The 27,979-nt window shown below is 38.8% G+C and overlaps 1 protein-coding gene across 2 annotated transcripts in view; it reads right to left on the bottom strand.

Moving 5' to 3' along the window:
• Positions 1-212: 212 nt before the first annotated feature.
• The window catches only part of sorl1 (sortilin-related receptor, L(DLR class) A repeats containing), a 192,292-nt gene continuing 164,525 nt past the window's right edge, over positions 213-27,979 (bottom strand). For both annotated transcript variants that reach the window (XM_060847062.1, XM_060847063.1), the window contains exons 38-48: positions 27,764-27,836; positions 26,699-26,781; positions 24,221-24,329; positions 23,735-23,919; positions 22,631-22,750; positions 20,669-20,833; positions 19,784-19,958; positions 15,497-15,603; positions 9,925-10,117; positions 7,344-7,550; positions 213-5,292 (exon numbers count right to left, since the gene is read on the bottom strand). In XM_060847062.1, the coding sequence (XP_060703045.1) occupies positions 5,228-5,292; positions 7,344-7,550; positions 9,925-10,117; positions 15,497-15,603; positions 19,784-19,958; positions 20,669-20,833; positions 22,631-22,750; positions 23,735-23,919; positions 24,221-24,329; positions 26,699-26,781; positions 27,764-27,836 (1,482 nt within the window). In that variant the 3' untranslated portion in view covers positions 213-5,227. The remainder of the gene's footprint in view (positions 5,293-7,343; positions 7,551-9,924; positions 10,118-15,496; positions 15,604-19,783; positions 19,959-20,668; positions 20,834-22,630; positions 22,751-23,734; positions 23,920-24,220; positions 24,330-26,698; positions 26,782-27,763; positions 27,837-27,979) is intronic.

Here is a 27,979-nt window from a genome sequence, read left to right as displayed (position 1 = left end):
GAAAGCTTACATTTTTTTGAGGAGAGAAGGGGACAGAAAAAAACATAGGGTAATGAAGTATTAGGAAGTGACAGTGGGAATGAAAGCAGCAGTTGGACAGGAAACAAAAACATCAAAACATATACTGCAATATAAGGCAGTAACAGCAAGAGGCTCTCTATGACAATACTTGCTAGTTACTGAACACATTGAAAATTAGAAGACTTGAAAAATTCTTGACCCAAATGAGATTTATTAGGTGAAAAAAATTCACATTTAAAGCACATGGCACCCCTTCCAAAAGTTTACAGCAATTGGTGTTTAAAGAATTCAGAGGTTTGTTACACAATTTGTCCGATATTTTATTAGTGCAAAGTCTCACAGCACAACAGCCTGAAAATCAAAAACAATGAAAAATTGGAACCTGACTTCTTCAGTACCATTAATATGGCTGATTTCTGGCACAGCTATGCTTAATTCAAGATTTCCTTTGTTGCATTTGTTTTTACAAAGAACATAATGTGTCACATAAGACTTATGTAGTCATTATATAGAGGTACCCTCCACATTCCCATGCAAACAAACAGTCTACTGTGCTTTAGTTAAACACTACCAAACATAAAAATAGATCCACAGCAATATTTCCCAAAATTTACATTTTTTAAAAACATTTTCCATTTATACAAAACACCCCATCGTTGTACATTGTGCATTGTACAATCTGCAACTTTGGAATTTGATATGCATTTTCCTTCTCTACAAGTTGAAGCAATCAATTTTTTTTATATAAAAATGAAGCATAATAGACACACCAAAACTATTTAGGCTCTGGTGGCTGGTTGATGGAGTTGAGCATGTGTATCCATATGTGCAATTCAAACGTTGGAATCATTGAAGGCTGATGCACAAAATTACAGACACTTACGTTTTACTCAGTAAGGCAAATATGGCAGAATGATTAAAGGCTTTTAAGCATTTTCATAAAACAAAACTCCAGTTTTAAGGCAAAAAAAATTAAACGAAAACACAAAACTTTTAAAAAGTAGTACCATGTGTTAAAACAAGCAGCCCTGCTGGACTTTCCCTCCATGCACCCAGCAGTAAAATAGTACATTCATGTGACTTAAATAAAATGCAAACAAATTCTAGATCAATAAAAATGGCTCCATTTCAGATAGTAACTATAACGTAGATCTAAACACTACCACATAGTGAAGCTAAACTAATGCAAGATAGCAGTTGTCAGCAATCACGCGATGGCGTGCCAGCTCAAGAGGAAACACAATTACCAAAACAGCATTTTCTTTTTCCTTCACATAATGCACATTTGGCAAAATTTCACACAAGGTGTGATCAAGTTCAATATTACCAAACAACAGGGAAGTGACCAAGGCTGTGTGTTAGTGTGATCCAAATTATATACTTTGATGTTTTTCAAAAGGGAGATTAACTTAGAAAATTCTTTTGAGACTTCATATTTGTTAATCCAAACAAATCCCACTCATTTGAGCAAAATTATAGTTAAAACAACTTGTCATATGTAAGTTCTTTTTAATAGTTTACAGCTATGCTCATGAGGCAAAGTGACAAAGGCTCTTGATTGACAGTGGAAGTATGAATTACTAATTAGATCAAATCTAATCTTTAAAATCAAGAATCATGCTAAGAGAACCAATTGCAATTCTCTGGCCAGTTCTCGATTTGTGACACATTATTTGCTGGTTTGCCAAAATATAATTGAACAGTAAATGCTTTTTCACAAAGAACGTTAAAGTTGTTTGACATTTCATTGATAATTCAAATAATGTAAACATACATGAAGAATTACATTACACGTTAAAAGGGTATCAGGGTTTATTTCCAAGTAAAAATAGAATTCAGAACTACTGCAGAACCACTAAAATCTGGAAAAACGGTTCTAAATGCTCCCTTAACAATGTGCAATATGAAGGAGCATATTGTAAAATTCTGTAATTTGGTTTATGATCAAATATTTTGTTTTGGTTTGACAAAAAGCCAATTGCAACTCAGTTGCTAGAAGAGGAAGGCTTGGAGATCCAACCAACAATGCTTTAAGAACTGCAACCATCATGTGCACTGTAAATTAAGAAATGACTAGTACAACTTACTTTTACAGATTTTGCATTTGGCCTTTACTGATGGCATAAATGCTTCCTCATACTTTACAGCTGGGGTTGAATAACAGGCAGAGAAATTCAAAATTATAGCCCTCTGAATATTTTTGTGGTGTTGACTCATGGAATATTTGGTCCATTGAAGGGAATTAGTACCAGCTTGCAGCGTGTTGGGCAACTGTTTAAAATTTGAAGAACTGAACCCTTCTATAAATCCTTTAAGACAGTAAAATAATTAAAATTTTACTAATGTTGAAACCATGATCAGAAAATGACGCAGAATTGGGAACTCCCAGCAGCCTTGCAGCAAGATCAAAATTGAAGCTGCACTCCATTTCTGATGGCCAATCTATCATCATGCCTCTCCAAATAAAATCTAAAGCTTAAAATGAACTCAATCATTTGGCCTCAGTTATTGTTTAATCATGTATCATTACATTACAGTCTCCATTACAAACTAAGCTCAATTTGTTTGTCAATTCAAAAATATAACCCTGGAATTCATAATGTCTCACTGTTACAAGGTTTGTTTGATCTTTTGAAAATGAGAATTACAAAGCATTAATTTGATGCATGCAACTTACGGATGGTCCATGAACTTATTCCAGTTAAAAGGGTATCTTAAATTCATAGATATGGTCTAGGTGTCGATGTGAATTGTGAAGAGTTTGGTCAGCATATTGAATTTTGGGGCAGGGCAGAGAGAGAGAGAGAGAGAGCGCGAGCACTCTGTTGGTCGTAAAAGAATAATAATAATAATCTGTGAAAGAACAGTTATATTTTAGTTATTAGTTGAAGTGAATTACAAGACAAACAGAACTGGAATATTTATTTTGACCTATCTGCTCATACACAAGTTCCTGGGCTACCGAGAAATCCTACAAAGGACACAGAGACTTTTTTTCTCCCAATTCTGGCTTAAAGCCAACCAAAAGAGCTATTGCTCCAATGCCATCAATTAGCGGGCAATTGCAAACTTTTCAGACAACCACGTCTAGCTCAGAAGTGCAACAGACTGGCTTATATGCAGGTTTTGTGGCTGAAGAGAGATTCTAAAAAGTGATTAGATTGAAAAAAAAACATATTTTGGTTAATATTTTCAAGAGCACATGAAGTTGGATTAACAAAATGAAGGATTTGAGAATACTAAAACATGTCATTTAATGACGGGATTTGACATCGGAGTGAACACATCAGGAACACATGCAGAACATGAAAGGCCCCAGATGAATTGATTTTTTTCTTTTTAAACCAAGGACTGAAAGAGGAATCAAGTAGATTTAAAAACAAAGTTATTGGAACTCATTGAGAGTTGTGTTTTCGCTGTTTTTTTTCACTGTTGGAACAGTTGTGTGTGGAAATGGTGCCTCAGACACCATGGCACTGTGGGTATGTGCACAGTGGAGACAGCATGCTGATTGGTTTGGGACCAGGTGTGGTGGCTAGGAGTCAGCATCATGACAAGTCTTGATTAGTTCCTGGGCAGACGAAAAGCAGCATGTGAAGAATACAGTGACAGAAGCCTCCTGACTATACCAGGGAAACGGTGTCTCTCTCTCTCTCTCTCTCTACAGTGAAGTAATCAAAATCTGGATGATAACTAGTGACCATCTCTCGCTATTTCCTAAAAGCTACTGCTTCTACCAATGACTGAAAAATTGAACAATTGTATTAATTGGCCAGGGCCTGCTGTCCAGAACTGAAAAATCTTGGAAAGAATAAAACAACAGGAGATCAGAAAGGTTTCTTTGTTTGTTTGTGTCTGACTATATTTGTGTTTAAGGAGCTAGAATTTCAGCTCGTGGGGTTGTATGTTTTGCTTAATTGTGGTTGGAACCAATCTCTTTGTAATAAATAGCAGTCTTTTGTTTAGTACAGAAGCCTGGTCAGAATTTTCTGTTAACCTGACTCCATCAGACAGGTAAATTGGGAATTTGAAGGCTCTAATTTAATCTTTAATGTCTGTAACAACACCAAGAGTAGTGGGGGCTGAAGAATTGGTGCACTTTCCCAAGTGATACTGGCAGAAGAATCAGTAGCAAGTTACGGAAAATTTTACTTCTTCTTTAAAAAAAGTGAGTTACCATGATCTGATATGTGCTACCTGAAAGGTTGGCAGAAATAGATTCAGGAGTAACTTTCAAAAGGGGATGGGATAAATTGTTCGAGAAAAAGAAATTAATGAACTTCAGGATTAATTGGATAGCCCTTTCAAAGTGCAGCCCCAGGCTCAATGATTTCTTCTGTACAGACTCATTTTAGGATTGTACCCCAGATTCAATCAAGTCAGCAACTTGAGATGTTTTTGTGAAACTGAACTTTTTTTTGGATATGCATTAACTATATTAAAATATCATAATTTAATAAGCAGACTATATTTGCAACTTTTGCTGTTGTTGGAAATTATTCTGCAATTTACCCAACTCCCTCTTTCTTTTTTATATTGATTATTTGATCAGTTTGAAGTGAAAAATTGAGACAGTATTAAATCCAAACAAGGAAGTAGTGAAAATATTAAATGCACTGCCCCACTGAACAACTCAATTTCCATAGAAGATTCTGTTGCATCACGGACTAGATTTTCCCTTTTTGGGACCTAAAACTATTTTTAATTTTGAAGTAAAATCATTTTGCAAATTCAATTGCTGTAATCATTGTAGAAGTTTTAAAATCATTTGTGCAACTTTATTTTATTTCACTAATAATCCTATAGTTTTTAAAAACATGATTTAAATCAATATTGATGTCTTGGAAAATCAGATTTAAAATTGAAACCTAATCTTTGTGTACGCAATGCCATCTATAGACCATCAGAAAGAGAAACGGCAGCTGTAACATCCACCAAGCAAATAACCTGAAAATTAAATGGTGCCTGAAGGCGAAGAACACAAGCACAGCTCTGCAAAAGCCTACAGTCAGGGACCAGGACTGCACTATTCATCTTGCAGTCTCACCTAGGTATTACAGCTTACTGCAATAAATTTTAAATTTTGGTCCATATAAAAATAATGTATTGCAACTGAGAAAAGTGCATTTTTTAAAAAGGGTTTTTTCTTCCTGCTGCTGAAACATCTTCAAATAATTCTTGCACCTGCTTGGACGCAGCAAGGTCTTCATGCCAGTACCATCGGTACATCATCTGAAAAACCATTAATCAGTGGTGCATCTTCATCATCGCCTAAAGCAGGAAAAATTTAGAAAGTCAACTGTTCAGTGAGTGAAAAACAAATCTATAAGAAACAAAATTAAGAAATCCATTCCTCCATCCCACTCACCAATCATTTGAGTTCTTCAGTGTCAAAGGTCCCTATTCACACTGTTTGGGCCACCAGTCTCAGCATCATTTTGTACATATTTTGAACACAATGAAGGAACAATTTCCCAATCTTATTTTATGGCTGTGGCAGAACTGGGACACGGAACGTAGTTGCCAGAATACCAGGCAGATAGGCTGAAACCACTAGATATTCTTTCTCATCAACGTGCAGCTGCCATTTTCTGGCAGTTTAATGTGTGCAGCACGTTGGGGAAAAAAGTCTGTTGCTGCTTTACAAGACCTTGCTGAGAAAGATTTGGTAACTTACTACTAAACATGTCTGAACAGTTATTGGCTCACCTGTTCAATGGAACTTTACAAGAATGAAAGAACATGAAGTCCCACATTTTAATTCAACCTTTTGTATGATTCTAATATCCCTCATTAAGATCATGAGAAAAAAAGAGGGGTGGCATGGTGGCTCAGCGATTAGCATTGCTGCCTTACAGCACCAGGGACCCAGGTTCAATTCCAGCCTCAGAAACCCTGTGCTGTTGTCCCAGGGTTATAGTCTGTGTGGAGTTTGCACATTCTCCTCACGTCTGCACCGGTTTCCTCTGGGTTCTCCAGTTTCCGCATACAGTCCAAAGATGTGCAGGACTGGCCATGCGAAATTGCCCACAGTGTTCAGGGATGTGTAGGCTAGGTGGGTTAGACATGGGAAATACAAGGATAGGGTCTCAGCCTTGAATATACTCAGCTATATACCAGTCATGGTCTATTCTGCCTGGCACTATATAGTTCTTCCATTACGGTTGTTATGACCCTCTAACAGCATCGTGTGTGTATTTATATTAGATGGTCAGTAACGGTTCAAGAAGGTACCTTACCACCACTTTCTCAAGGGCAATTAAGGATCAGCAGCAAATGCTCAGCTTGCTAATTGTTTTTTGAAATTCACTCATGGGATGAGGGCATCACTGGCTTAGCATTTATTGCCCATCCATAGTTGCCCCTTGAGAAGGTGAGTGAGAGCTGCCTTCTTGAATCACTGCAGTCCATGCCCTGTAGTTAGACCCACAATGCCCTTAGGGAGGGAGTTCTGGGATTAAGCCAGTCCCAGTAAAAGGAAAGGTGATGCAGTTCCAAGTCAGGAGTGTGAGTAATACCCATGTTCTGCGACAAAGTGCTTCTCCTTGTCAATTTTAAATGAATATCCATTCATCCCAAGTTTACAACTCGTCTCTCTGGCTTTTACATCCAAGGATATCAGTCTTTCAGGAGGCAATCTGTTTAATCCTTGCAGCATTTTATGGAATGCTCTCTCTCTTTTCTCAACAGAGTAGTACACAGACCCAGTCTATTTATTGGCAAACTAAAATCAGGAATCCAAATGAACTTTTGTTCTACCACCTCAAGGCACAGATAGTCTGACTCCTTAACATTTAAGTCAACCAAGAAATGAAACTGGAAAGCTTCTAATGGATTGAGCAATCACCTGGTCTCATGTCAAAATGAATGATATTGTAGAGAATCCAAGGATTCTGCAAGCAATGGTGTCAAAACCTCTTAATATTCTTTTGCAATAAGTTTATGCTAATCTCAGTACTGACATCTTTAAGTACCACTGACAGTACAGTATTCATTCAGTGCTGGAAGGAACATCTAAAACAGATTATGTGCATCCTTAGGAATAGAGATGGAACCCACAGTACACAGAATCAAAAATGCTAATATTAAACCAAGGCAGGCACAAAAGCAAAGTAAAACAAACAACAGCGCCTTCCACATGCTCTAGGATCCAAAAGTACTTTGTAAACAGTGCCTCAAGATAAACTTTCAGCTCATCAGGATACCAGTGGAAAACATGGAACATATTACCAAAGAGCTTGTACCAATAGACTTTTGTGCATAGCTGCGATTAGGATGTTTGATTTTTGCAATCTACTCATTTAAACTGAGAAAATCCTTACCTAGCTCATCACCTGAAGAAAACACAGCCGATCCTAGCCGAGAATTATAGTGACTATTGGCAAAAGCTGTAAAACTGTTCTGGAGCCTTCGATGACGAACGTATAACACAATAAAGCCAACACCTAACATCACCAATAACAGGAACATTACTGGTACCACAATAGCCGCTACATCTGTGGATTTGGGATTGTTGGAAGCTGATGGATCTGTAATTTGGGAAGAAAAAAACAAAATAACAAAATGTTATAAATGGTATTCCAATTTAGAGATTCACATAAAGGACTTCAGTTATTTTTTAAAACCAGGCAATAACATGACCCCAATTGGAAATAAAAATGCAGAATACATGTAAAATATGATATTCTACAAATAGTCATCAGGTCAGTCAGTAGCTGAAAGCAAAAGGCAAGTTATTACTGACTGGAACTTGGCATTCTTAAAAAAAAAGGATGACACTGAAGTCAGCTTCTCTTTCACCTTCATATTGTCCGAACTGCTAATCAATAGTTCTTCCATATGTCCTGATATTCAAATTTAGTTTTGTTTAAAACATCATCTGAGTCTATTAAGTAAATGCAGATTACCACCAAAGGGTATTTACATTTTTAAACTGTGGCGTAAAACAAAATTCTACTGTTTCTTCCAAGTGCTGTCTCCTAATTATACTAGTGCTCTTGTCCCAGGGTTATAGTATAAACTTGGGAATTATTTTCTAGTTTTGTGTAGTCAACATTCTAAACATGTTGTTCATAAATCATAAGGAATGAAAATCATAAATGCAAAATACATAATCAGTAGAGACTCAAATCAAACTTCATTAGATAGTCAACATCACTTGTGGCCTGATAATCCAACTTTGTAGTTCAAAACCACTAACCATGTGCTTTAAATCACATCATTGTGTTAAATCCCTAATACTATCAAACCATCTTAGACAACTGAATGAAGGCAATATGGATACGTCTTGAGGGGCATCACTGGAAATAATGTCAACTTCAGATGAGCCAGAGGACAGTTCTATCCTCCACCCAGGTCACTGAACAACCTGCTGAGTGATATATGTCCTATTTGCATGGTTTCCCAAGGGCTATAGTCATTCATTGAGGTCAGAGGCTTAATAACCAGAGTGATCCAAGCTCCAAGCAGGTACAAAAACTGACTTTTCTATCATATGGAAATTCCAACAGTTACTAGAATGTCAGAAACTCTATGCTGTGTAATTAGAAAACTGCATTACAGAAGCGCTCAGCAGAGCTATTTTGTTCAATGGAAAGTGCTTACATTTAACAATTGGATTTTGTTCTTTATTGTTCACTTTAGTGGGGTGCGGTTTTCAACAGATACGCAACAAATCACAAAAGGTATGAATAATATACAAAATGCGAAGTGAATTTTGGGATGGAGAAATTGCAAAGCTTTCCCAAATAAGAAATGGAATATGTATGATCCAGTATTAAGCAATTTTGCAAAAACTAGCCAAAGTAGATGCAATGAATGCCTGTTTAATCAAACATGATACATTTTCTTGCCAGCAAGACTTAACAGATCCTGGTTGAAGTTAAAACAAGGAATGAGTTACACAGTTATGTAGGGAACACTTCATTGAATTAAGATTTGAGGTATGCATTTGCATCAGTAGTTAAAAATAGATGTGTGAAATGTAACAAACCTAAAATCAAAATGAGTGGTTGACCAGGGGAGGAGGGTGGAAGAGAGAAGGTCAGTGTGGAAATCCTGACAGATATTGATAAATTTAAGACACAACGTTAAGATTATGACCCAAAACTATCTAGGATCAAAGCAGTTAAGGAGTGTAGTTGAGTAAAACTTCTGTCATTTTTAATTTGCTGAAAAAAAGAATGAAAATTCCTATAGTCTAAACTAAAATGAGAGTTAACATTTAAGATAAACAGAGCTGATAAAATCAAAAACCTCTACTAGGACTAAAATCCTAATCAACAACCCACAGATGGTGGCTAAGGAACACACTTTGTTACTGTTCTCTCTAAAGGCTCAATTAATTCTTGCTCAGCATTTGTGTGCTTTTAAGTGGAGAGAAACAAAAAGACAACTTGCTTTTAGAAAGTACACATTAAAATAAATTTTAAAATAACCAGGTGGGAACATAAAAACTAAATTTCATTCCCTTAAGACTCCTTGTTGAAAATAGATCTAGCAACTAAAAAGATAACTGTAAAACCAGGACATTTCCTTCATGACTATGAGATAGTATTGTACAGCAAGGTCAAGAAAGGAGACCATATTAAAGGTCTAAGAACACCGATTTAGAGCAAATTGAGATCCAACGTTCATGTGTTAAAGGACACAAAACACATAGCATTTAAGTAAAAATTCTACACAGAAATAACAATGAAATGTCCTGGTACAAGAACAAAGCAATTACTGTCAAATGCTCAAGTATCCAAATGCATACTTGGCTGGGTGTAGGAAAATACAGCATCATAGCCAAGTATTATTTTAAATGCATATTAGACTCTTGCCTTCTAGGCTAACTGAGAATTAGTTTAATGCTGTATACTTGGGTTCAGTGGTTTAGTTATCAAATTTTCATGACCTCACCATTTCCAAGTTCATCGTACAGCAGGGAAGCAGGTTCACCACAAATCTGCCCATTGTACAAACATCTGGCTTGCACTGTGAATGTGTAGTTATGGCCAGGCTTCAGATCAGAGATCTCGAAGATGTTTTCCGTTGTATTCCCAAGGCATACCGTTGTATTGGTCACATGATCAAACATGTGGATTTCATATCCCTGGAGGTCAAACAAAGGACAAAGTATTAAGTTATTTGTTTTCTCTCATTCTCTTGGTGCCATCCTTCAAGAGATTTTGCAGGTTCACGTGGCAATCAACAGATTTCCTACTCAAAGCGCAGAAACAAAGGCTTTTGTAAATCTCTGCAGACTATCAAAAATATTGAACAGGAGCAGACAAAAATTATGAAGTGAAATTTAGTGCTTTGTCACCCAAGGTAAACACCTTTAAAAACACTATGACAGTGCAGATGGGAAACAGAACAAAAAGGCTCTTTTCTGTTCCCCCATGTAGAATGTCTGTCCCTGACATAGGAAAGCTCAGATTTAGAATAGAGACTGCAACGATGCAGATTCATTCAACCTATATTTGTGATGAAACTCCATTCTCGAGACGAATTTTAGCCATTCCTGTGATTATTTTTAAGAAAAACAAACAGTATGAGAAATTATACAAACATAACCAATTTAACTATATTACGGGCACATATATACAACCCAAATAAACTACGAGCAAAATATTTAGAAACACAGATTAGATCAGTGCCAATACAGATACTGTTTTGCAACAGATAACTGTTATTCAATAGCTCAAAGGCTGATTGCCCAGAATGGATTATAATAAGAAAATGTAGGATTGGTCCTGCTTTCCATAATTTAGAGAACAATTACTGTCCACATGCAGTCAAACTACTTTCATTCTCTAAATGAAAAGTGCCTATGATAATATTTTAGGTACTTGGGAAAAGATAAAATCAAACTGGGAACCACCAAAAAAAGCAAAGAACAGGTACAAGACTGACATTCCAACAATTTTTAGTCTCTGCATTGGCTAATCAGCTTAGCAGCTCTCCTGGGTTTGAGAAAACAAATTTATTTTAAACTTATACCCTTCTTTCTTCTCTTCCCCAACTAAAAAAAAGGTTATTTGGGTAAGTTTCTCAGTCACTGAAGAACAGATCATTCATGAACTGCTTCACTGTTCCTATGCCAGATTTAACCCTTTTAGATGATCACCAGTCAACAGGAAGAGGAATAGTAGATTCTTCAATTAGCTGTGATACACTCCTCACATTCATTCACTGCATTAGCATCAATGAAAGCAGGGAGAAGCAGCTCTTAAAAAGATAATCTATTTTGGAGGCTCATTAAATCTTCTAAAATATAAAATATCTCAATGACCTCATGGGAGCTATAAACCAGAAACACTTCTTTACAAAGCTTTTATTTAGTCATCCAGCATATTACTGTTTACAAAAGAGTAATTAAGTGTGCTGAATTCCATTCAATCATTGTAAAGAAGAAATGCCCTCGAGAGAATGGTTATTCTGCAACACGGATGCAAGAGTCTGACTCATCCTATACGATATGTAATTCACTGATTCATGCAGAGCTGTTAACACTGGGGAATGTTAGCAAGAAGATTTATAGCTAAGAGAGTGAGACAGATCACAGGTCCATTAAAATAAATGGCACTCTGATTTAAAAGAGTGAGGGATCTCAAAATGCGTTGCTTGCAGACAGACAAGTATCACTGCAGATGAATGCAACTTTTCGGTGGAAAATATTGACATAGGACTGTTGCTTTAATATAAAACATTGGCACTCTTGAAGACAAAAATAAAAGCACCAACTTTGAGAATTTGAAGATAAAAGATAACAGAAAAATATGTTTTTAAAAAAGGCTTCAGATTCAAATACAGCATTGTTCAATTTTACTGGAACTTCCTCATTGCAACACTATGGCTAGGTTGTAGTATCAGTATCATTAGAATACTGAAATCAGACTTCAAATGATGGAAAGAAAAACAAACAAACAGGGAGCAGAATCAAAGGGAAGTATGTTTAAAAAGAAGCTCGTGAGTGTGTGAATGGGTGCAAGAAAGTGCTCCAATCTGGAAATAGTTTTGAACGGTATTTAGGACACAAAAGTAGATTTCATTTTTAAAAAAATATTTAGTGCTGCAAACCAATGTCATTCACCAACAGCACATCCTTCTTTCATTCTATGTTTTAAAAATTCAATTCTCCTTGCGGAGAATATTTCCAGGAAATGTTATTATTTTATAAAAGGCAGCCATTCAGCCCATCTGAAAGAGTTATCCAGTTTGTCAATTTCCATTTTCACGTTTCACATGCTTTAAATATTCCTTTTCTTCCCCCAAATTTTAACTACTTCATTCATAGTATTTGATAGGAAACATTTCCAGAAGCAGTCATTAAGACATTATTAAAACCTGTCTCCTATATGTAATCTTTCACCCAAACAGTTACCTGGCATTTATCATGTTGTGCCATGATCAGCTATCGAACAACTGTGTGGCCCTTTAGTAAATGCCATTGAAAACATCCATTCATTTAGTCTGTCCATAAATTCTTATTTCCACAAACTACTCATACGCATTTTTTCAGATGTTCTTGCAAATCTATGCTGACTGTCCTTCTTGAACAGAGGTGTAGCATTAGCACTTTGGCGTTTTGTTTCCCATCCAACGAGAGTTTCCATGTCATGGAAAACTCTCAGTATTTCTACAGCTAGCTCATCAGCAATTAAAGGTACAGTACATCAAAATCAACATATTGTTTCTCAGCAGTACCTCTGCATCCTTCAGCAATTTGGTACCACCACTGGGGAACAGTGGGCAAATGGGACTTCAAAAAGAGACAGGAGGAAAAGAGTCCTCATCTCTAGATGTTCCAGCAATCTCCAGTGACTGGCTTCAGAATAGCTAGGGTTTGCAAGCTGTGGGCATTTTAATTAGAAAATAACAGGGCGAAGCAATAGATTTGACAATTGATAATTCTCATTATGTATCAATCTCTTAGGGAACAGAGCATCAAAGAAACTGTTAGATTTTGGATGTAGGTTTGCTCGCTGAGCTGGAAGGTTCATTTCCAGACGTTTCGTTACCCTACTAGGTAACATCTTCAGTGGGCCTCGGGTGAAGCAATGCTGAAAATTCCTGCTTTCTATTTATATGTTTGAGTTTCTTTGGGCTGGTGACGTCATTTCCTGTGGTGATGTTATTTCCGGTGAAGTCACTTCCAGTTCAATTTCTCAGGGCAGGGGGGAGCAGTAGATGGAGTCTAACTCTATGTATTTGTTGATAGAGTTCTGGTTGAAATGCCATGCTTCTAGGAATTCTCATGCATGTCTTTGTTTGGCTTGTCCAAGGATGGATGTAGTATTCTTTCTCATCTCTATGTGAGGATACTAGTGAGAAAGGGTCATGTCTTTTTGTGGCGAGTTGGTGTTCATGTATCCTGGTAGCTAGTTTTCTGCCTGTTTGTCCAATGTAGTGTTTGTTACAGTCCTTGCACGGTATTTTGTAAATGACATTAGTTTTGCTTGTTGTCTGTATAGGGTATTTTAAGTACATTAGCTGCTATTTCAGTGTGTTGGTGGATTTGTGGGCTACCATTATGCCAAGGCGTCTGAGTAGTCTGGCAGTCATTTCCTAGATGTCTTTGATGTAGGGGAGAGTGGCTAGGGTTTCTGGACGTGTTTTGTCTGCTTGTTTGGGTTTGTTGCGGAGAAATTGGCAGACTGTGTTCATTGGGTACCCACTCTTTTTGAATACACGGTACAGGTGATTTTCCTCTGCTCTGTGTAGTTCCTCTGTGCTGCAGTGGGTGTTGGCTCGTTGAAATAATGTTCTGATGCAGCTTCGTTTGTGGGTGTTGCGATGATTGCTTCTGTAGTTCAATATTTGGTCCTTACGTGTTGTTTTTCTGTAGACGCTGGTTTGAAGTTCCCCATTGGCTGTTTGCTCTACTGCGACATCTAGGAATGGCAGTTTGTTGTTGTTTTCCTCCTCTTTCGTGAATTTTATGCCAGTAAGGGTATTATTGATGGTCTTGAAGGTTTCCTCTAATTTGTTTCGTTTAGTGATGACAAAGGTGTCACCCACGTAGCGGACCCAGAGTTTGGGTTGGATGGTTGGGACAACACATCCATCAGAGGACAAGTCAAACTAAAGACATGCATGAGAATTCTTAGAAGCATGGCATTCCAATCGGAACTCCATCAACAAACACAGAGTTAGACCCCATCTACCACTCCCTGAGAAAAGGAACAGGAAGTGATTTCACCTCAGGAAATAATATCACCAACCCAAAGAAACCCAAACGTATAAATAGAAAGCAGGAATTTTCAGCATGTTATCTAGTAAGGTAACAAAGTCAGGAAGTGAACCTCCAAGCTCAGTGAGCCAACTTACATCCAAAACCTCAACCTGGGCTACACATCTTCTCAAAACTCAGTAAAACAATTCGATATTTTATCGGAATAAAAAAGGTTCTTTCACGCAACAATCAGACACAAGAAAATAGCAATTCATGCTGTGCCCAAAAGTCAGGGTGCAACTAAAATTTTACCAAGTCTTTGTAAGGGCTGAATCTTAACAGATTCCAGAGGATAAAAAGGCAAACTCACTGCACCAGTCACTTTCCCAACTTACACTAATGTGGGATTTAATGGGGTACATTTATTCAGACAGTAACTAATCAAAACTAAACATGCTAATCATGTAAAATTATCACCAGTGGAACATCCCTAAACACAACTGCTTTGTACCCCTGGAAAATTCAAATCATCAACGCAGATGTTCAATCAAATTAATTTGAGTGAAAATGTGCCAAAACATTTTAAAGCATTTTTTAAAGCATACCGGAATAAATTATCAATGTGACCATGCATACTTGGCTTATTTTCCTGAACGGTTTGAAGATGAGTATAAAAGCAAGGAAGTGATGCTACATCTCTGCAAATTATTGGTTAGACCACATCTGGAGTATTGCATTCATTCTGGGAACTTTATTTAAGAAAGGATGTTAAAGCCCTATAGAAGCTGCAAAGGGGATTTACTGGATTGATACCAGGAATGAGGGATTTCAGGTACAAGGAAAAATTTTAAAAACTAGGCTTATTCTCCTTGGAGCAGAGAAGAGTAAGTGGTGACCTTATTGAAGTGTTCAAGATTATGAACAATTTTGACAGAGTAGAGGAGGATTTTCTGTTTCCACCAGTTGGCGTATCAGTAACGAGGGATTCACAATTTCAAGAATGTCAGCAAGAGAGCTAGGAGTGAGATGAGGAGATGTTGTTAGGATTAGGAATGTGCTGTCTGGGAGAGTGGTAAAGGTGGATTCCATTGGAGGTTTCAAAGAGAGTTGGATTTATATGTGAAAGTAATGAATTTAGAGGGCTGTGGAGATTGGATTGGAGGATGGGACTGGCTGGGTAGTTCTTTTGGGAGCTAATAAACACATAATAGGTTGAGTGGCCTCCTTCTGTACTGTAAAATTCTATAATTCTAATTAAAAATGGAGTTAGATCAATATAAATAGCAGCAATGTTTGGTCACATTTTACACTCACCCTGCTGTCATTGAAGTTCTTTTCTTTCAATTTGAGGCTTTTCCAGAAGAGCAGGATGTGGTCTTTCTCTGGTAAGATTTTCAGTGACTCTGGTGCCGACAGAGGAACTGCCACAAGAGAACACAAAATAAAAATATGGATACAATGAGTTATTCAGGCTATCAAAATACCAGAATACCACCAGCTGCCTCCTGCAAACCTCCCGACAGACAGAACTCATTGTTCAGTGCATTCCTGATACATTTTTCAAGCATGTCTGGCCCCTGAGCAACAATCTTGGTCAAATTTCTTTGGGTCATTGTCACCATTCCTGTGGCACATAAACACGAGGAAAATTCAGCTATGCACTGATGGATTTTGAAGTAATTTGGCAGAACCTAAATATTAGCAAGAATTTTGTGGGATCAGTAGGGTTGAAGGTTGTCAATGGTTTAGTCTGTTTTTGCACGCATACATGTAATTAACCCTCTGAGAATCGAAATGTTCTTTGCTTTAAAAACATACAAGGGTAACACTCTAAACCGAGGGAGGAAAAACTCAGTATTTTCTATGGAGTTCATCATGAAAGGAATTAAATTCAAAGAATGCAAGATTGTTTGGATATACCTGTCAAGAAATCTAATTTGGTTAAAAATGGGATTTTATCGTAATGTATACTCAGGAAGAGTTGGAAGCTATCAAAATGTTAACTGTATTCACTGAAACACATCTGCAGAATGCATGTATTCATCTGACACAAAACAGAAAAGGAAAAAGAGAGCAAATCACCCAGACCATTCACTGTTGATGGGTGGCACAGTGGCACAGTGGTTAGCACTGCTGCCTCACAGCGCCAGAGACCTGGGTTCAATTCCCGCCTCAGGCGACTGACTGTGTGGAGTTTGCACATTCTCCCCGTGTCTGGGTGGGCTTCCTCTGGGTGCTCCGGTTTCCTCCCACAGCCCAAAGATCTGCAGGTTAGATGAATTGGCCATGCTAAATTGCCTGTAGTGTTAGATGAAGGGGTAAATGTAGGAATGGGTCTGGGTGGTTGTGCTTCGGCAGGTCGGTGTGGACTTGTTGGGCTGAAGGGCCTGTTTCCACACTGTAAGTAATCTAATCTAATCTTTATGTTAAAGTACAAGATGAAATATATGGAATGGCAGAGTATCATTTTATTAAGGATTTGTAAAAATTCAGATCTTTACCAAAGTACCAAATAAAATCATTTACCACCACCATGCTCTACTCAGGTGAAGTTATAAATTGACATCTTACCCTCTACAGTGCATTTTACACGAAATATTCTTACCATCCCCAACATTTACTCATACAAGAAGGTGTATCATTAGTTCCTTGAACTCTATTAACACTACTCAAAAGCAGTTAAAATGTTCATTTGTTTTGCATTTGGCAAAGAGACTGCTTTATGTTCCACTGTGCAAAGAAACTTTGGCTTCTATGTAACAACCACTATGTCAGCCCTGCCAAGATCAGAGATTTAGCACACACAAGACTGGACCTGAACCTGAACCCGAGCCCTACTGCTGTTCCTTACAGCCCTCACTTGTTAGCATTGAGCTCTGCTATTCCACTAGCAGAAGTATTTATATCATCTATAACCACAGGTGAGGTGACAGAGGACTAGTGGGTGGATAATGTTGTGCCTTTATTTAAGTAAGGCTGAAAGGAAAAGCCTGGAATCTATAGGCCTGTGGGCCTTAGTGGTGGATAGGTTGTCGGGGGGATTCTGAAAGATAGGATTTACATGCATTTGGAGAGGCAAGGACTCAGCACCGCCCTGCTAACCTGCAATCTTCTTCCTAACCTCTCCACCCCCACCCCACTCCAGCCTATCACCCTCACCTTGACCTCCTTCCACCTATCACATCTCCATCGCCCCTCCCCCAAGTCCCTCCTCCCTATCTTTTATCTTAACCTGCCTGCCACCCTCTCCTCATTCCTGATGAAGGGCTTATGACCGAAACGTCGAATTTCCTATTCCTTGGATGCTGCCTGACCTGCTGTGCTTTAACCAGCAACGCATTTTCAACTGATTAAGGATAGTCAGCTTGATTGAGTTTTTTGAGGAAGTAATCAAAAAGTTTGAGGAGGGCAGAATGGCAGACATTGTTTACTTGCACTTTAGTAAAGCTTTTGACAAGGCTTCATATGGTACACTAATTAGCAAAGTTAGATCACATGGGATTCAGGATTAGTTTGCCAATTGGATAAAAAATTGGCTTGATAGTAGGAGGCAGAGTGGTGGCGGAGGGTTGTTTTTCAGACTGGAGACCTGTGACCCACAGGAAATGGTATTAGGCCCACTTTCATTTGTCAACTATATGAACAATTTGGATGAGAATACAGGAGGCACGATTTGTAAGTTTATGGATGATACTAAAATCGGTGATACAGTGGACAATGAAGTAGGTTATCTCAGATCACAAAGAGATCTTGATCAATTGGGTCAATGGTCTGAGATATGGCAGATGGAGTTAGGCAGATAGGGTGGTTAAGAAGGTGTTCAGTACACTTGGCTACATTGCTCAGACTTTTGGAGTATAGAAGTTGGGACGTCATGTTGACATTGAACAGGACGTTATTGAAGCCTCATCTGGAGTACTGTGAGAGATTATGGTTCCCCCTGTTGTAGAAAGGATATTATTAAACCGCAGAAGTTTCACAAAAGATTTACCAGGATGTTGCAGAAATGTTTTATAAAAATAGGCTTGAAATGCTGGAATCTTTTTCACTGCAGCATAAGAAATTGAGGTTTTAGAGGTTTATAAAATCATGAGGGACACAGAGAAGGTGAATAGCAATGGTCCTCTCCATGGAGTGTGGGAGTTCAAAACTAGGGGGCATAGGTTTAAGGTGAGAGGAGAAATATTGAAAAAAAAATGTGGTGTAATTTTTTTTTTAAAAAACACAGAGTGGTTAGTGTGTGGAATGAACTACCAGAGGAAGCGATGGGTGCAGGTCCAACATTTAAAAGGCATTTCCGTAAGTACAAGAATTAGAAAAATTTAGACAGATATGGATCAGATGCAGACAAGTGGGACTACTTTAGCTTGGGAAACTTGGTCAGCATGGACTATTTGGACCAAAGGGTCTGTTTCTGTGCTGTCTGACTATGACTTGCTACTTCAGAAAGCGCTTTGAAGTACACTTTGTGTGGTGTTTTAAACCTCTTTACAGCTTTTAAACAGTGTTCTTCTGAAGCAGAACACAAACTAATCCTTGTAGCTAATGTTGACTTACAGATAATTCACTTTAGCTGCATTAGGTCATAATTAGTTGTAGCGTTGAGTTCCTACCGCCAGACGGCACTAGGCTTTGTTAACATTGGAATTTGGGATTTGTATAAAACATGCAATACCCTGAACATCTGTCAACTAGCCATCTGCTGGTTTAACTCTGTCCTTAAAGTTCTACTTCAAAGACTTGAGTGCACTTTCTGGTCCAAGACTTTTTTTAAACATTTATTCACAAGATAAGGGCATCACTGACTAGACCAGCATTTATTGCCCATCCCTAATTGACCAGAGAGCAGTCAAGAGTCAACCACACTGCTGAGAGTCAGGAGTTACATGTAGGCCAGACCAGGTAAGGATGGCACTTTCCTTCACTCTATGACAGTAGTGAACCAGATGGGATTTTCCCAACAATTGACAATGGATTCATGGTCATCATTAAACTCTTAATTCCAGATATTTATTCCTACCATGGCAGGATTCCTACCAGTTCCCCAAGACATTCCCGACTCCCCGGATTGACAGTCCAGCAATAGTACCACTGGCCATTGCCTCCTTTGAGCACAAAGAAACTACTACTACACTACTTCTGCATTTTATGCTGTCTTTTAGAACAATTCTCATCTGCTTGAGCTGATGGCTGAGGTGGACATTAAAAGACCTTGTGGACTTATTTGGCAGAATTCTCCCAGCATCCTAGTCAACATTTTCCCTCAGCCAAAAGTGTCGCTGATTTATTAGCTGATTGTCAGTGTTGTTGAGAGAGAAGGCGTGAGATCACGCTATATTCAAAGAAACTTCCAAGTTTGCCTGTTTCATAACAGGACTGCACTGCACTCCAAATAAAATTTTTGGGTGTAACCTATTTTAAAACACAAAGGATGCTGGCTGTAGAAATGAGATCTCTATCAAGTCTGCATTAAATTTTACTGGTACAGTTAAGATATTTGATTGCCTACAAATGTTCAATAGCAATCGTAAAGCTTGGGAGTACATCATCCATCCTTAAAAATATTTTTTGTTAAATCAGAGGTCCCACAATTTATCTCACCTGGGTTTAGAGAAACAGTTGCTTCCTTGCTCATGTTAAGCAGTCTGATGACTACACTGTATTTTCCACCTGGCTCCAGTTGCTTCACGATGTATTCTACAGTGTTGTTCGTAGAGCTCACTTTGTAATTCTTCTCACTTTTACGGACGATATCTTTCACAAGAACTGCATAGGTCTGGGTAAGGTAAACAAATATGATCAGTAAACTGCATTTGTGATTTAATTATACTAGTAAGAAATTACATTTAAAAACAAAAAAGTGGAGTTAAACACAAGTGTTTAAAGAGACTCCGTATCCAAGGCTGGATATTTACATGGCATTTACAGCATCACAGAATGAAGGCAGCTCCTGTTCTGGGGAAGTTGCCGGCTGCTGACAGGGGTGGCTGCACATGGAGCCAGGAACCACTCATTCCCCTTGGGCAACATTAAAATGCCACTATTAATAGTAAGTCATTTTTAATAAATACCTGTAATGCTATACAAAGTAGTCTCAAATCACAACATGCTCAATTACCCACTGCATGCTCGCAGCACTTTAGCACACCAAAGCTAACAATCCCTGTGTTTTTCAAAAATATTTCACACTTTAAATTCTACCCAATTCATGCACACTTCTGGTCTTTTATCAAGTGCGTTTTTAAGGAGCCTAATATTCTTTAGCAAATATAAACGTGAAAAAGTTATAGAATATATCAATACTGTTAATGAAAGTAAAATATCTCAAGTCATTTTGGAAAAGAAACATGGAATCCCTGAGCCGGCTTCTCTCCTGTGCCTCAGCTTCAAACAAAGGCAACAGTTTCTCGGTGCAAAGGTCAAAGGAAAGAGGCAATCGTAAAGTAAATAAAAACCTTCTCATTTCACCCATGTGAAGGTACTCACTAAACGTTCATTCAGCAGGTCATACGGAGGTTGCCACTTCAGTACAGCAAACGTCTGGTCCTCTTTCACCACATGCAAATGGCGAGGTGGCAGTCGGTTGTCAGGAATCATCTTAACAACAATGTATTCAGAGGGTGGTCCGAAATACGGGTTAACAACACGGACCTCGATGAGAAAGGAAGTGAGCTCAGTCAAAGCGCTCCATTTCAAACATCTTACAGTTCACACACAATTCAGATCAAAATTTCTGCATCAAAGTAATCATCAGGAGAATAAAATAGAAAACCTACATTTCAACTGATACTAAGTCAATCTAAAGGTACAGGCATAAATCTGGGCATTAACTGCCTCTCTCATCACATCTTCAAATGTATTCATTAAACACAGCAAAAGTCAAATGGTGCAGTGCCTGCTTTGTTAGTCAGATGTCACATGACACCAGGTTATAGTCCAACAGGTTTATATGAAATCACAAGCTTTCAGAGCGCTGGTCCTTTGGCAGGTGCAAGAGCAGCACTCTGAAAGCTTGAGATTTCAAATAAACCTATTGGACTATAACCTGGTATAGTGTGACTTCTCACTTTGTCCACCCCAGTTCAATACTAGCCCCTCTGTACAATGCTTTATTCGTGTAAATCCAGTGGGACATGTGCCATTGACAAAGGCAACTGTAATGCCACCGTTGCTTGTGTCTGAAAAAGGACATTAGGCTTGTTGCCTGGATAAAAAACAGGGAAGCCTAATTGAGGCCATCTGTGACTGGCTCCACTTTGCACTGCACGTGTGGTCAGTAATTTCAGGTGTTTGACAGCACCCAGTGAAATATGTGAACCACCAGAATCATAAGATTCAGATATAAAGACAGCTTTCCTTGTAGTTTCACAAAAGGACTGTCCTGTGCTGCCAGCCCCATGTACACCGCCCCGTGTAACCCTTGCTGCCCGCCCCATGTACACCGCCCCGTGTAACCCTTGCTGCCCGCCCCATGTACACCTCCCCGTGTAACCCTTGCTGTCCGCCCCATGTACACCTCCCCGTGTAACCCTTGTTGCCCGCCCCATGTACACCTTCCCATGTAACCCTTGCTGCCCGCCCCATGTACACCTTCCCGTGTAACCCTTGTTGCCCGCCCCATGTACACCTTCCCGTGTAACCCTTGTTGCCCGTCCCATGTACACCTCCCCGTGTAACCCTTGCTGCCCGTCCCATGTACACCTCCCCGTGTAACCCTTGTTGCCCGTCCCATGTACACCTCCCCGTGTAACCCTTGCTGCCCGCCACATGTACACCTCCCCGTGTAACCCTTGCTGCCCGTCCCATCTACACCTTCCCGTGTAACCCTTGCTGCCCGTCCCATGTACACCTCCCCGTGTAACCCTGGGAGTTTATTGTTGAGTTTCAAGAACTAATGAACTGAGGTTGTGGCCACATCTGAAACCTGCAGATCGCCAGAAGTCAGACAGCATATTTATTGTGTTCTTTCCACCAGGTTCACTTGACAGGTATAACTTGTTTCGCATCATAGCTAATCTGTCTCTAAACTGTTGTGGATTTGAAAGAATCTAATCCAATTTGAGACACCACAGGGTAAGCATCATGGAGATTGATCCAGAACTCTCAAATCAAGTCTCCACGTTATCAGACTTCTATATAATGGTTTCCTCCGGGTGTTCCGGTTTCCTTCCACAATCGAAAGATGTGCAGGTTATGTGAATTGGCCATGCTAAATTGCTCATAATGTCCAGGGATATGTAGGTTAGGTACATTACTCAGAAGTAACTGTAGAGTAATAGGGTAGGGAAATGGATTTGGGTGGGTTACTCTTTGGAGGGTCGGTGTGGACCGGCTGAGCCAAATGGCCTGTTTCCTCACTGTAGGATTCTATGATAACTGTTTCACATCACACAATTTTTTCTACAAATAGATTACTAATGAAACCATGCAATAAAAAAGGATATCTACCAAAAACAGGTATTGCTCATCACTGCTCACAGTCACGGTTAGGTTGTTAATGCTTGATGTTACATTTTTTGGATTTCGGTACAACTCCAAGAATGAAGTAGCAAAGAAAACTCCATAAACCTGTTGAGAAAAGAAGATATTTACTGTTGAGGAAATTCTGTACAAGTATTTGTTAAAAGAATCTAAGACTTACTCAAAAGTTGCACTGAGGATATAAGGACATCAAAGTAAAAACAAACATCCTAAGTAGTGACGGTTATTCTAATTAAGCTTCTGACTAAAATAATAAGCTTAATTAATTTCTGCTGTTATGGGTTTCATTTAAGTATGACAGTCGGCAAACAATTAATGTGGTTTACTAAAGGCAGCATTGAGGGCAATTTAAATAATAGTTAAAATTATTTTTAATTTCTTCAAATCATATCATGTATCAATATTTACCAGATGTAAAAGAATTTTATTTCCTCGACTCTGGCATAATGCCTGAAGGCCCCATCAGGTCATACAGGTCTGCAAACCTTGACTCAATTTCCAATGTGCACAGTTAGCTGATTGCAGTGGAGTACAATAACAGCACATTCACATAGCACCTTCCATGAATGGCCAAAACCACTTCATAGGAATGCTACAGAATTAGTCAAGATCTAGTTAGGCACAGATACCTTTGAGGATAGCAGGGCAGGAGAAGATTAAAATGATAAAAAAAGCAGGACTTCATCTTCATTTTCAAGGAGAGACTTGAAAATGAAGATGAGAATTTGAGGCGTTGCTTAAGCAGGAGCAAACATAGTCAGTGAGCACAGGATTCAATACATCTCTAGCTCGAAAGCTCTGCTAATACTGATTATCCAGGGTCTCCACTTTGATGAGGTTGGCAGCAACTGGAAGACCATTTCTGCTACAACAAGACTTTAGCTTTTAATCTTTTACAAAGATTTATCAAAAAGTCTTCATGTTCTGCATGATTTCAGAGGATCACGAGAAAGGGCTTTTTAATGAGGTTTCTCCAGCAACCCTGCGTACATTTTTGAAAGATCAATAAAAACACTGTACTGACAAATGTATCTGCAAGATCTGAATCCTAGAATAGCACAAGATACTCACCACATTCTTTGGGCCATTCCAAGAGCAATCCACAGCAGTCTGATTGATTGGAATTGCTTTAAGTTTTGGATGAGCTGGACTGGTTCCTTTCGTTTTAATGCGTACAAAAGAGATTGGGCTATCGCCAGCATCAGTACTAGCCCAGGTGGAAATCTCATAACTTGTACCGGAAGTTAAATTGGAAACTGTACAATAAAAACGAATTATAATTTACAGTGTGTTAACACAATCTCCTCTAATTAAAAGATTCAACCATGCATTCAATCAAGAGGCCCTGACAGTTTCATTGTCTTCCCGTTTTTTCCATATAAATTAGAAACACTATCAAGTTTTTGTTTATTAAGTAGGCCTTTGCTAACTAGATCACACCTGATAAAGACTGAACATAATTTCACCCTGTGTCAAAGATGTGATAGGCAATCAAAAGTGTTACGGGTTATTGTTTGTATTGATGTGACCTCATGTTTGAATATATAATATACGTACTGGGTAAGTGAATTGGCTCAGTCTTTTGAACTCCATCAACACGCAATGACCGGTTCTCCTTTATATGAGTATCAAATGTCCATGACACATCGACTACATAACTTGTCACCTGAAAAAGGGAAATAAAAAGTAAGTACTACAGCATTTCAAATATTAATCTATAAATTACATCCAGCAGAAACATTCAAAATGCTGTGGAACTCAGATAGATGATAATTAAATACTCCAGTGGTCAGCTGCCAAATTTCTGAAAAATAAGTGTAACTACTTGAAAAAGAAGTACACTGTTGGCACCTTTTATTCCCCTTTACATTACCTGGTTTGTATGTATTGCTCAAGATATTAATATTATCCATGTACATAACTTTAATTTAGGTCAAATGTCCAAGGTGATTCAAATGCAAGGGGAATAAAAAGAGCAAATATAGAAGCAGTTAATATTTCTTACTTGCTATTGTGAGGCTAGATTCATTATTTATAACCATTGAGACAAATACAAAATCTTTTTGAAATAGAGGGGACGTGGAACAGACGATAAGGCATCATTCAGATAATTCAAAGTACATTACAGTAAAGATTGTTAAAGAGAAGCGCTTTATGTGCTAGTGTATAAATATTCAGGTTACACATACAAGTCCTGCCTAGAGTTATTTTGAATCAACCAGTTCGGTATGACATACATCTGGGGTGAGTGGGACTTGAACTTGTGCCTCCTGGCTCAAAGCACAGAGCATTGTGCCACAAGACTCCAAGACCTGTATATGTTGAAAAGAATTGCTTAAACTTTGTTCTGAATTGTGCAATAATTAAAGTGATTCCTAGGATGGGAGGAATAATGAGGAAAGCTAAGTAGAATTAGCTTCCATTCTCTGGAGTTGAGAAGAATTGATGCATTAAGGCATTAAATAAAAACCGACCTGCAGATGCAGTAAATCAGAAACAAAAACAAATTGCTGGAAAAGTTCAGCAGGTCTGGCAGCATCTGCGAAGAGAAATCAGCGTTAAAGTTTTTGGTTGAGTGTCCCTTCCTTAGAACTTAGGTTGCTGCTAGACCTGCTGAGCGTTTCCAGAATTTCTCTGTTTTTGAATCTTAAGGTCTTGTTGCGCGTGGTGTAATTTTCTTGCCTCGGAGCCGAGAGCTCCACATTCCAAGTCCCACTCCAGGATTTGATTGTCAAGAAGGGGTGTTCATTATACCATCAAATAGGTTGCATGTTCTCTTTCCCCACGCGAATGGCAGGCAGAGACAGCAGGATGGATTTCTGGTTAGCCACGAGATGGAAGTAAATTGGAGCGTCTAGGTGGTCAAAAGCTTGTTGATAAGTAAATTTTAAGGTACATATCATGGGATAAAGAGACAGTGTTTACTCTCCATAGCTTTAGCCTGCAAGACTGCATCTCAAGCTTTGTGTAGGGTCCCACTGGACGGATGGCCAGTGTGGATCAGATTGGTGCTGAAAATGTGTTGCTGGAAAAGCGCAGCAGGTCAGGCAGCATCCAAGGACAGGAGATTCGACGTTTCGGGCATAAGCCCTTCTTCAGGAAACGTTGAATCTCCTGTTCCTTGGATGCTGCCTGACCTGCTGCGCTTTTCCAGCAACACATTTTCAGCTCTGGTCTCCAGTATCTGCAGACCTCACTTTCTCCTGGATCAGATTGGTGTCAACTGCATGTGGGTCAATTTCTGATCGGGCAGGGGTGGATTCAGGACCTGCCTCCTTGCATGCAGTTTGAAACTTCAACCTATGACAAGCAGCATAATATAGAGTACTTGCAAACCACAACACTGAAACACAATGACCCTTGTTGAGATAAAGTTTTAACTACTGAGTAGATCCTAAACAAACCGCATTACTGCCATTTTTAATTAAACCTTCCAATGAAATCTGCCACTAACTGTATCATGGTTTATCTGTATACGTCATGAGTCAAATTTAGATGACACAAAACTCCAGCTGAATCTAAACTGTCAGCCATCCCTGCCAGCAGAATAGCAAATCCAATAAATCTGTCTGTGATATACCAAAATTCTCCCCTAGTAACTCCAGCTTAGCTAAACTTGTGCAAGTGCATCATACGTCATTCCAAACTTGTGCTGGAGCTTATCCCTGATGTTTCCAATGCCTCATAGGAGGTCGCACCACTGCAAACTGTGAATAAAAACATGTTTAAGATATCTACTGCTTTACAGTGTTTGCATTTGGCATTTTCTTAGGCAGAGATTTTTTTTGTAAGTGATTTGGGTGTTTCTCAGCCATTCAATCATGGTTGATAGATGAGTAGCCCAATGGGCTGAATAGTCTGTTCCTATGCCTTAAGGAAATTCCACGTAACACAACATTTGTGGGAGCATTCCCTAGAACTTGATTCAGCAGGCTTTTATTGCAATTGCTGAAAGGGAGTTAGAATACTTACTTCATCCGAGAAAAAAAAAGAGATAACAACTTTGTCTTAAAATCTCGCCTGCATAATTTGTACCTTAATATTGGTGTCCATCTGTAACGTCAAGTCAATAGCATTTTCCTTTATACTTGCAACTGTAACTGTTGGCACTGGAATTGCTATTAGAGAAGAAAAGCAAAATCAATATTCACATCTATTTCAACAATTGCAGATATCTATGCTTAGCCTATTGCCTTAAGTATTCCTCATAGAAACATGATTGACAAAGGTTTCATGAGCAAAATAAATTGTTTCAATATATTAACAGCAATTTTAGGCCATTTGAAGACTTAAGTTATAACGATGACTTATTCATTTTGTTCAAGTTAATTTCTGGCACTAGAGTAATTCATATTTTTCCAAAAATACAACTCAGAAATAAAATTTAAAGAAACAAAGAGCTTTTTTTTTCCCCAGAAAAGGTGTAGCTGTCATTCTCCCAGCATGCATCAGGTAACAGAGGGTCAAAGCTTACCTGAAGCTGGGTGACCAGCTTCATTTCATATTGTCAGACAGCTGCATCTCTACAAGCAACTTGCTAGTTTAGAAATCGCTATTTAGAAAGAGCTAAGCCAAGTCCAGTTCATCACGTCAGAGTGGGAGGAGACAATGAACAACTGGGTGGGCAGCACATGGCACAGTGGTTAGCACTGCTGCCTCCCAGCACCAGGGTCCCAGGTTCAATTCCAGCCTTGGGCGTCTGTCTGTGTGGAGTTTGCACATTCTCCCTGTGTCTGCGTGAATTTCCTCTGGATGCTCCAGTTTCCTCCCACAGTCGAAATAAAAATGTGCAGGTTAGGTGAATTGGCCACATTAAATTGCCCGTAGTGTTAGGGGCAGGGGTAAATGTAGGGGGGTCTGGGTGGGTTGCGCTTCGACGAGTCGGTGTGGACCTGTAGGGCCGAAGGGCCTGTTTCCACACTGTAAGTAACCTAATCTAATCTAAACTGGGTACTGGGGTATGCAGGGTGACTATCAAGTCAGCCTCCTCCTGTTCCTAATTCTTATGTTTGTTTTTGAATGCCACTGTTACAGTAAAGTACAGAGTGCATCTTGTAGAATATTACATATAACTGGTATCCACATTTAGAAGTAATGTACCTTGACCTTTCTTTGTCATAATACTTTTGGGTTCGCTCCATTTGCCAATCCCATAACTTGTGACAGCTGCAACCTGTAAATAATGGATAAATGTCATAAAGAATCTGTTGTAATATATGGCTCTACTACCCACTCCAAGCTCAGATTTAAATTAATCCTGAGAATAGCTTACAAAATTTAAATATATGATAATTGGCAACATTTAATATTAGCATT

Source organism: Hemiscyllium ocellatum, chromosome 29 (assembly GCF_020745735.1).
Source record: "Hemiscyllium ocellatum isolate sHemOce1 chromosome 29, sHemOce1.pat.X.cur, whole genome shotgun sequence".
NCBI lineage: Eukaryota > Metazoa > Chordata > Chondrichthyes > Orectolobiformes > Hemiscylliidae > Hemiscyllium > Hemiscyllium ocellatum.
The sequence above is the reverse complement of the archived record's forward strand: the minus strand, read 5'-3'. Positions and strand labels throughout refer to the sequence as shown.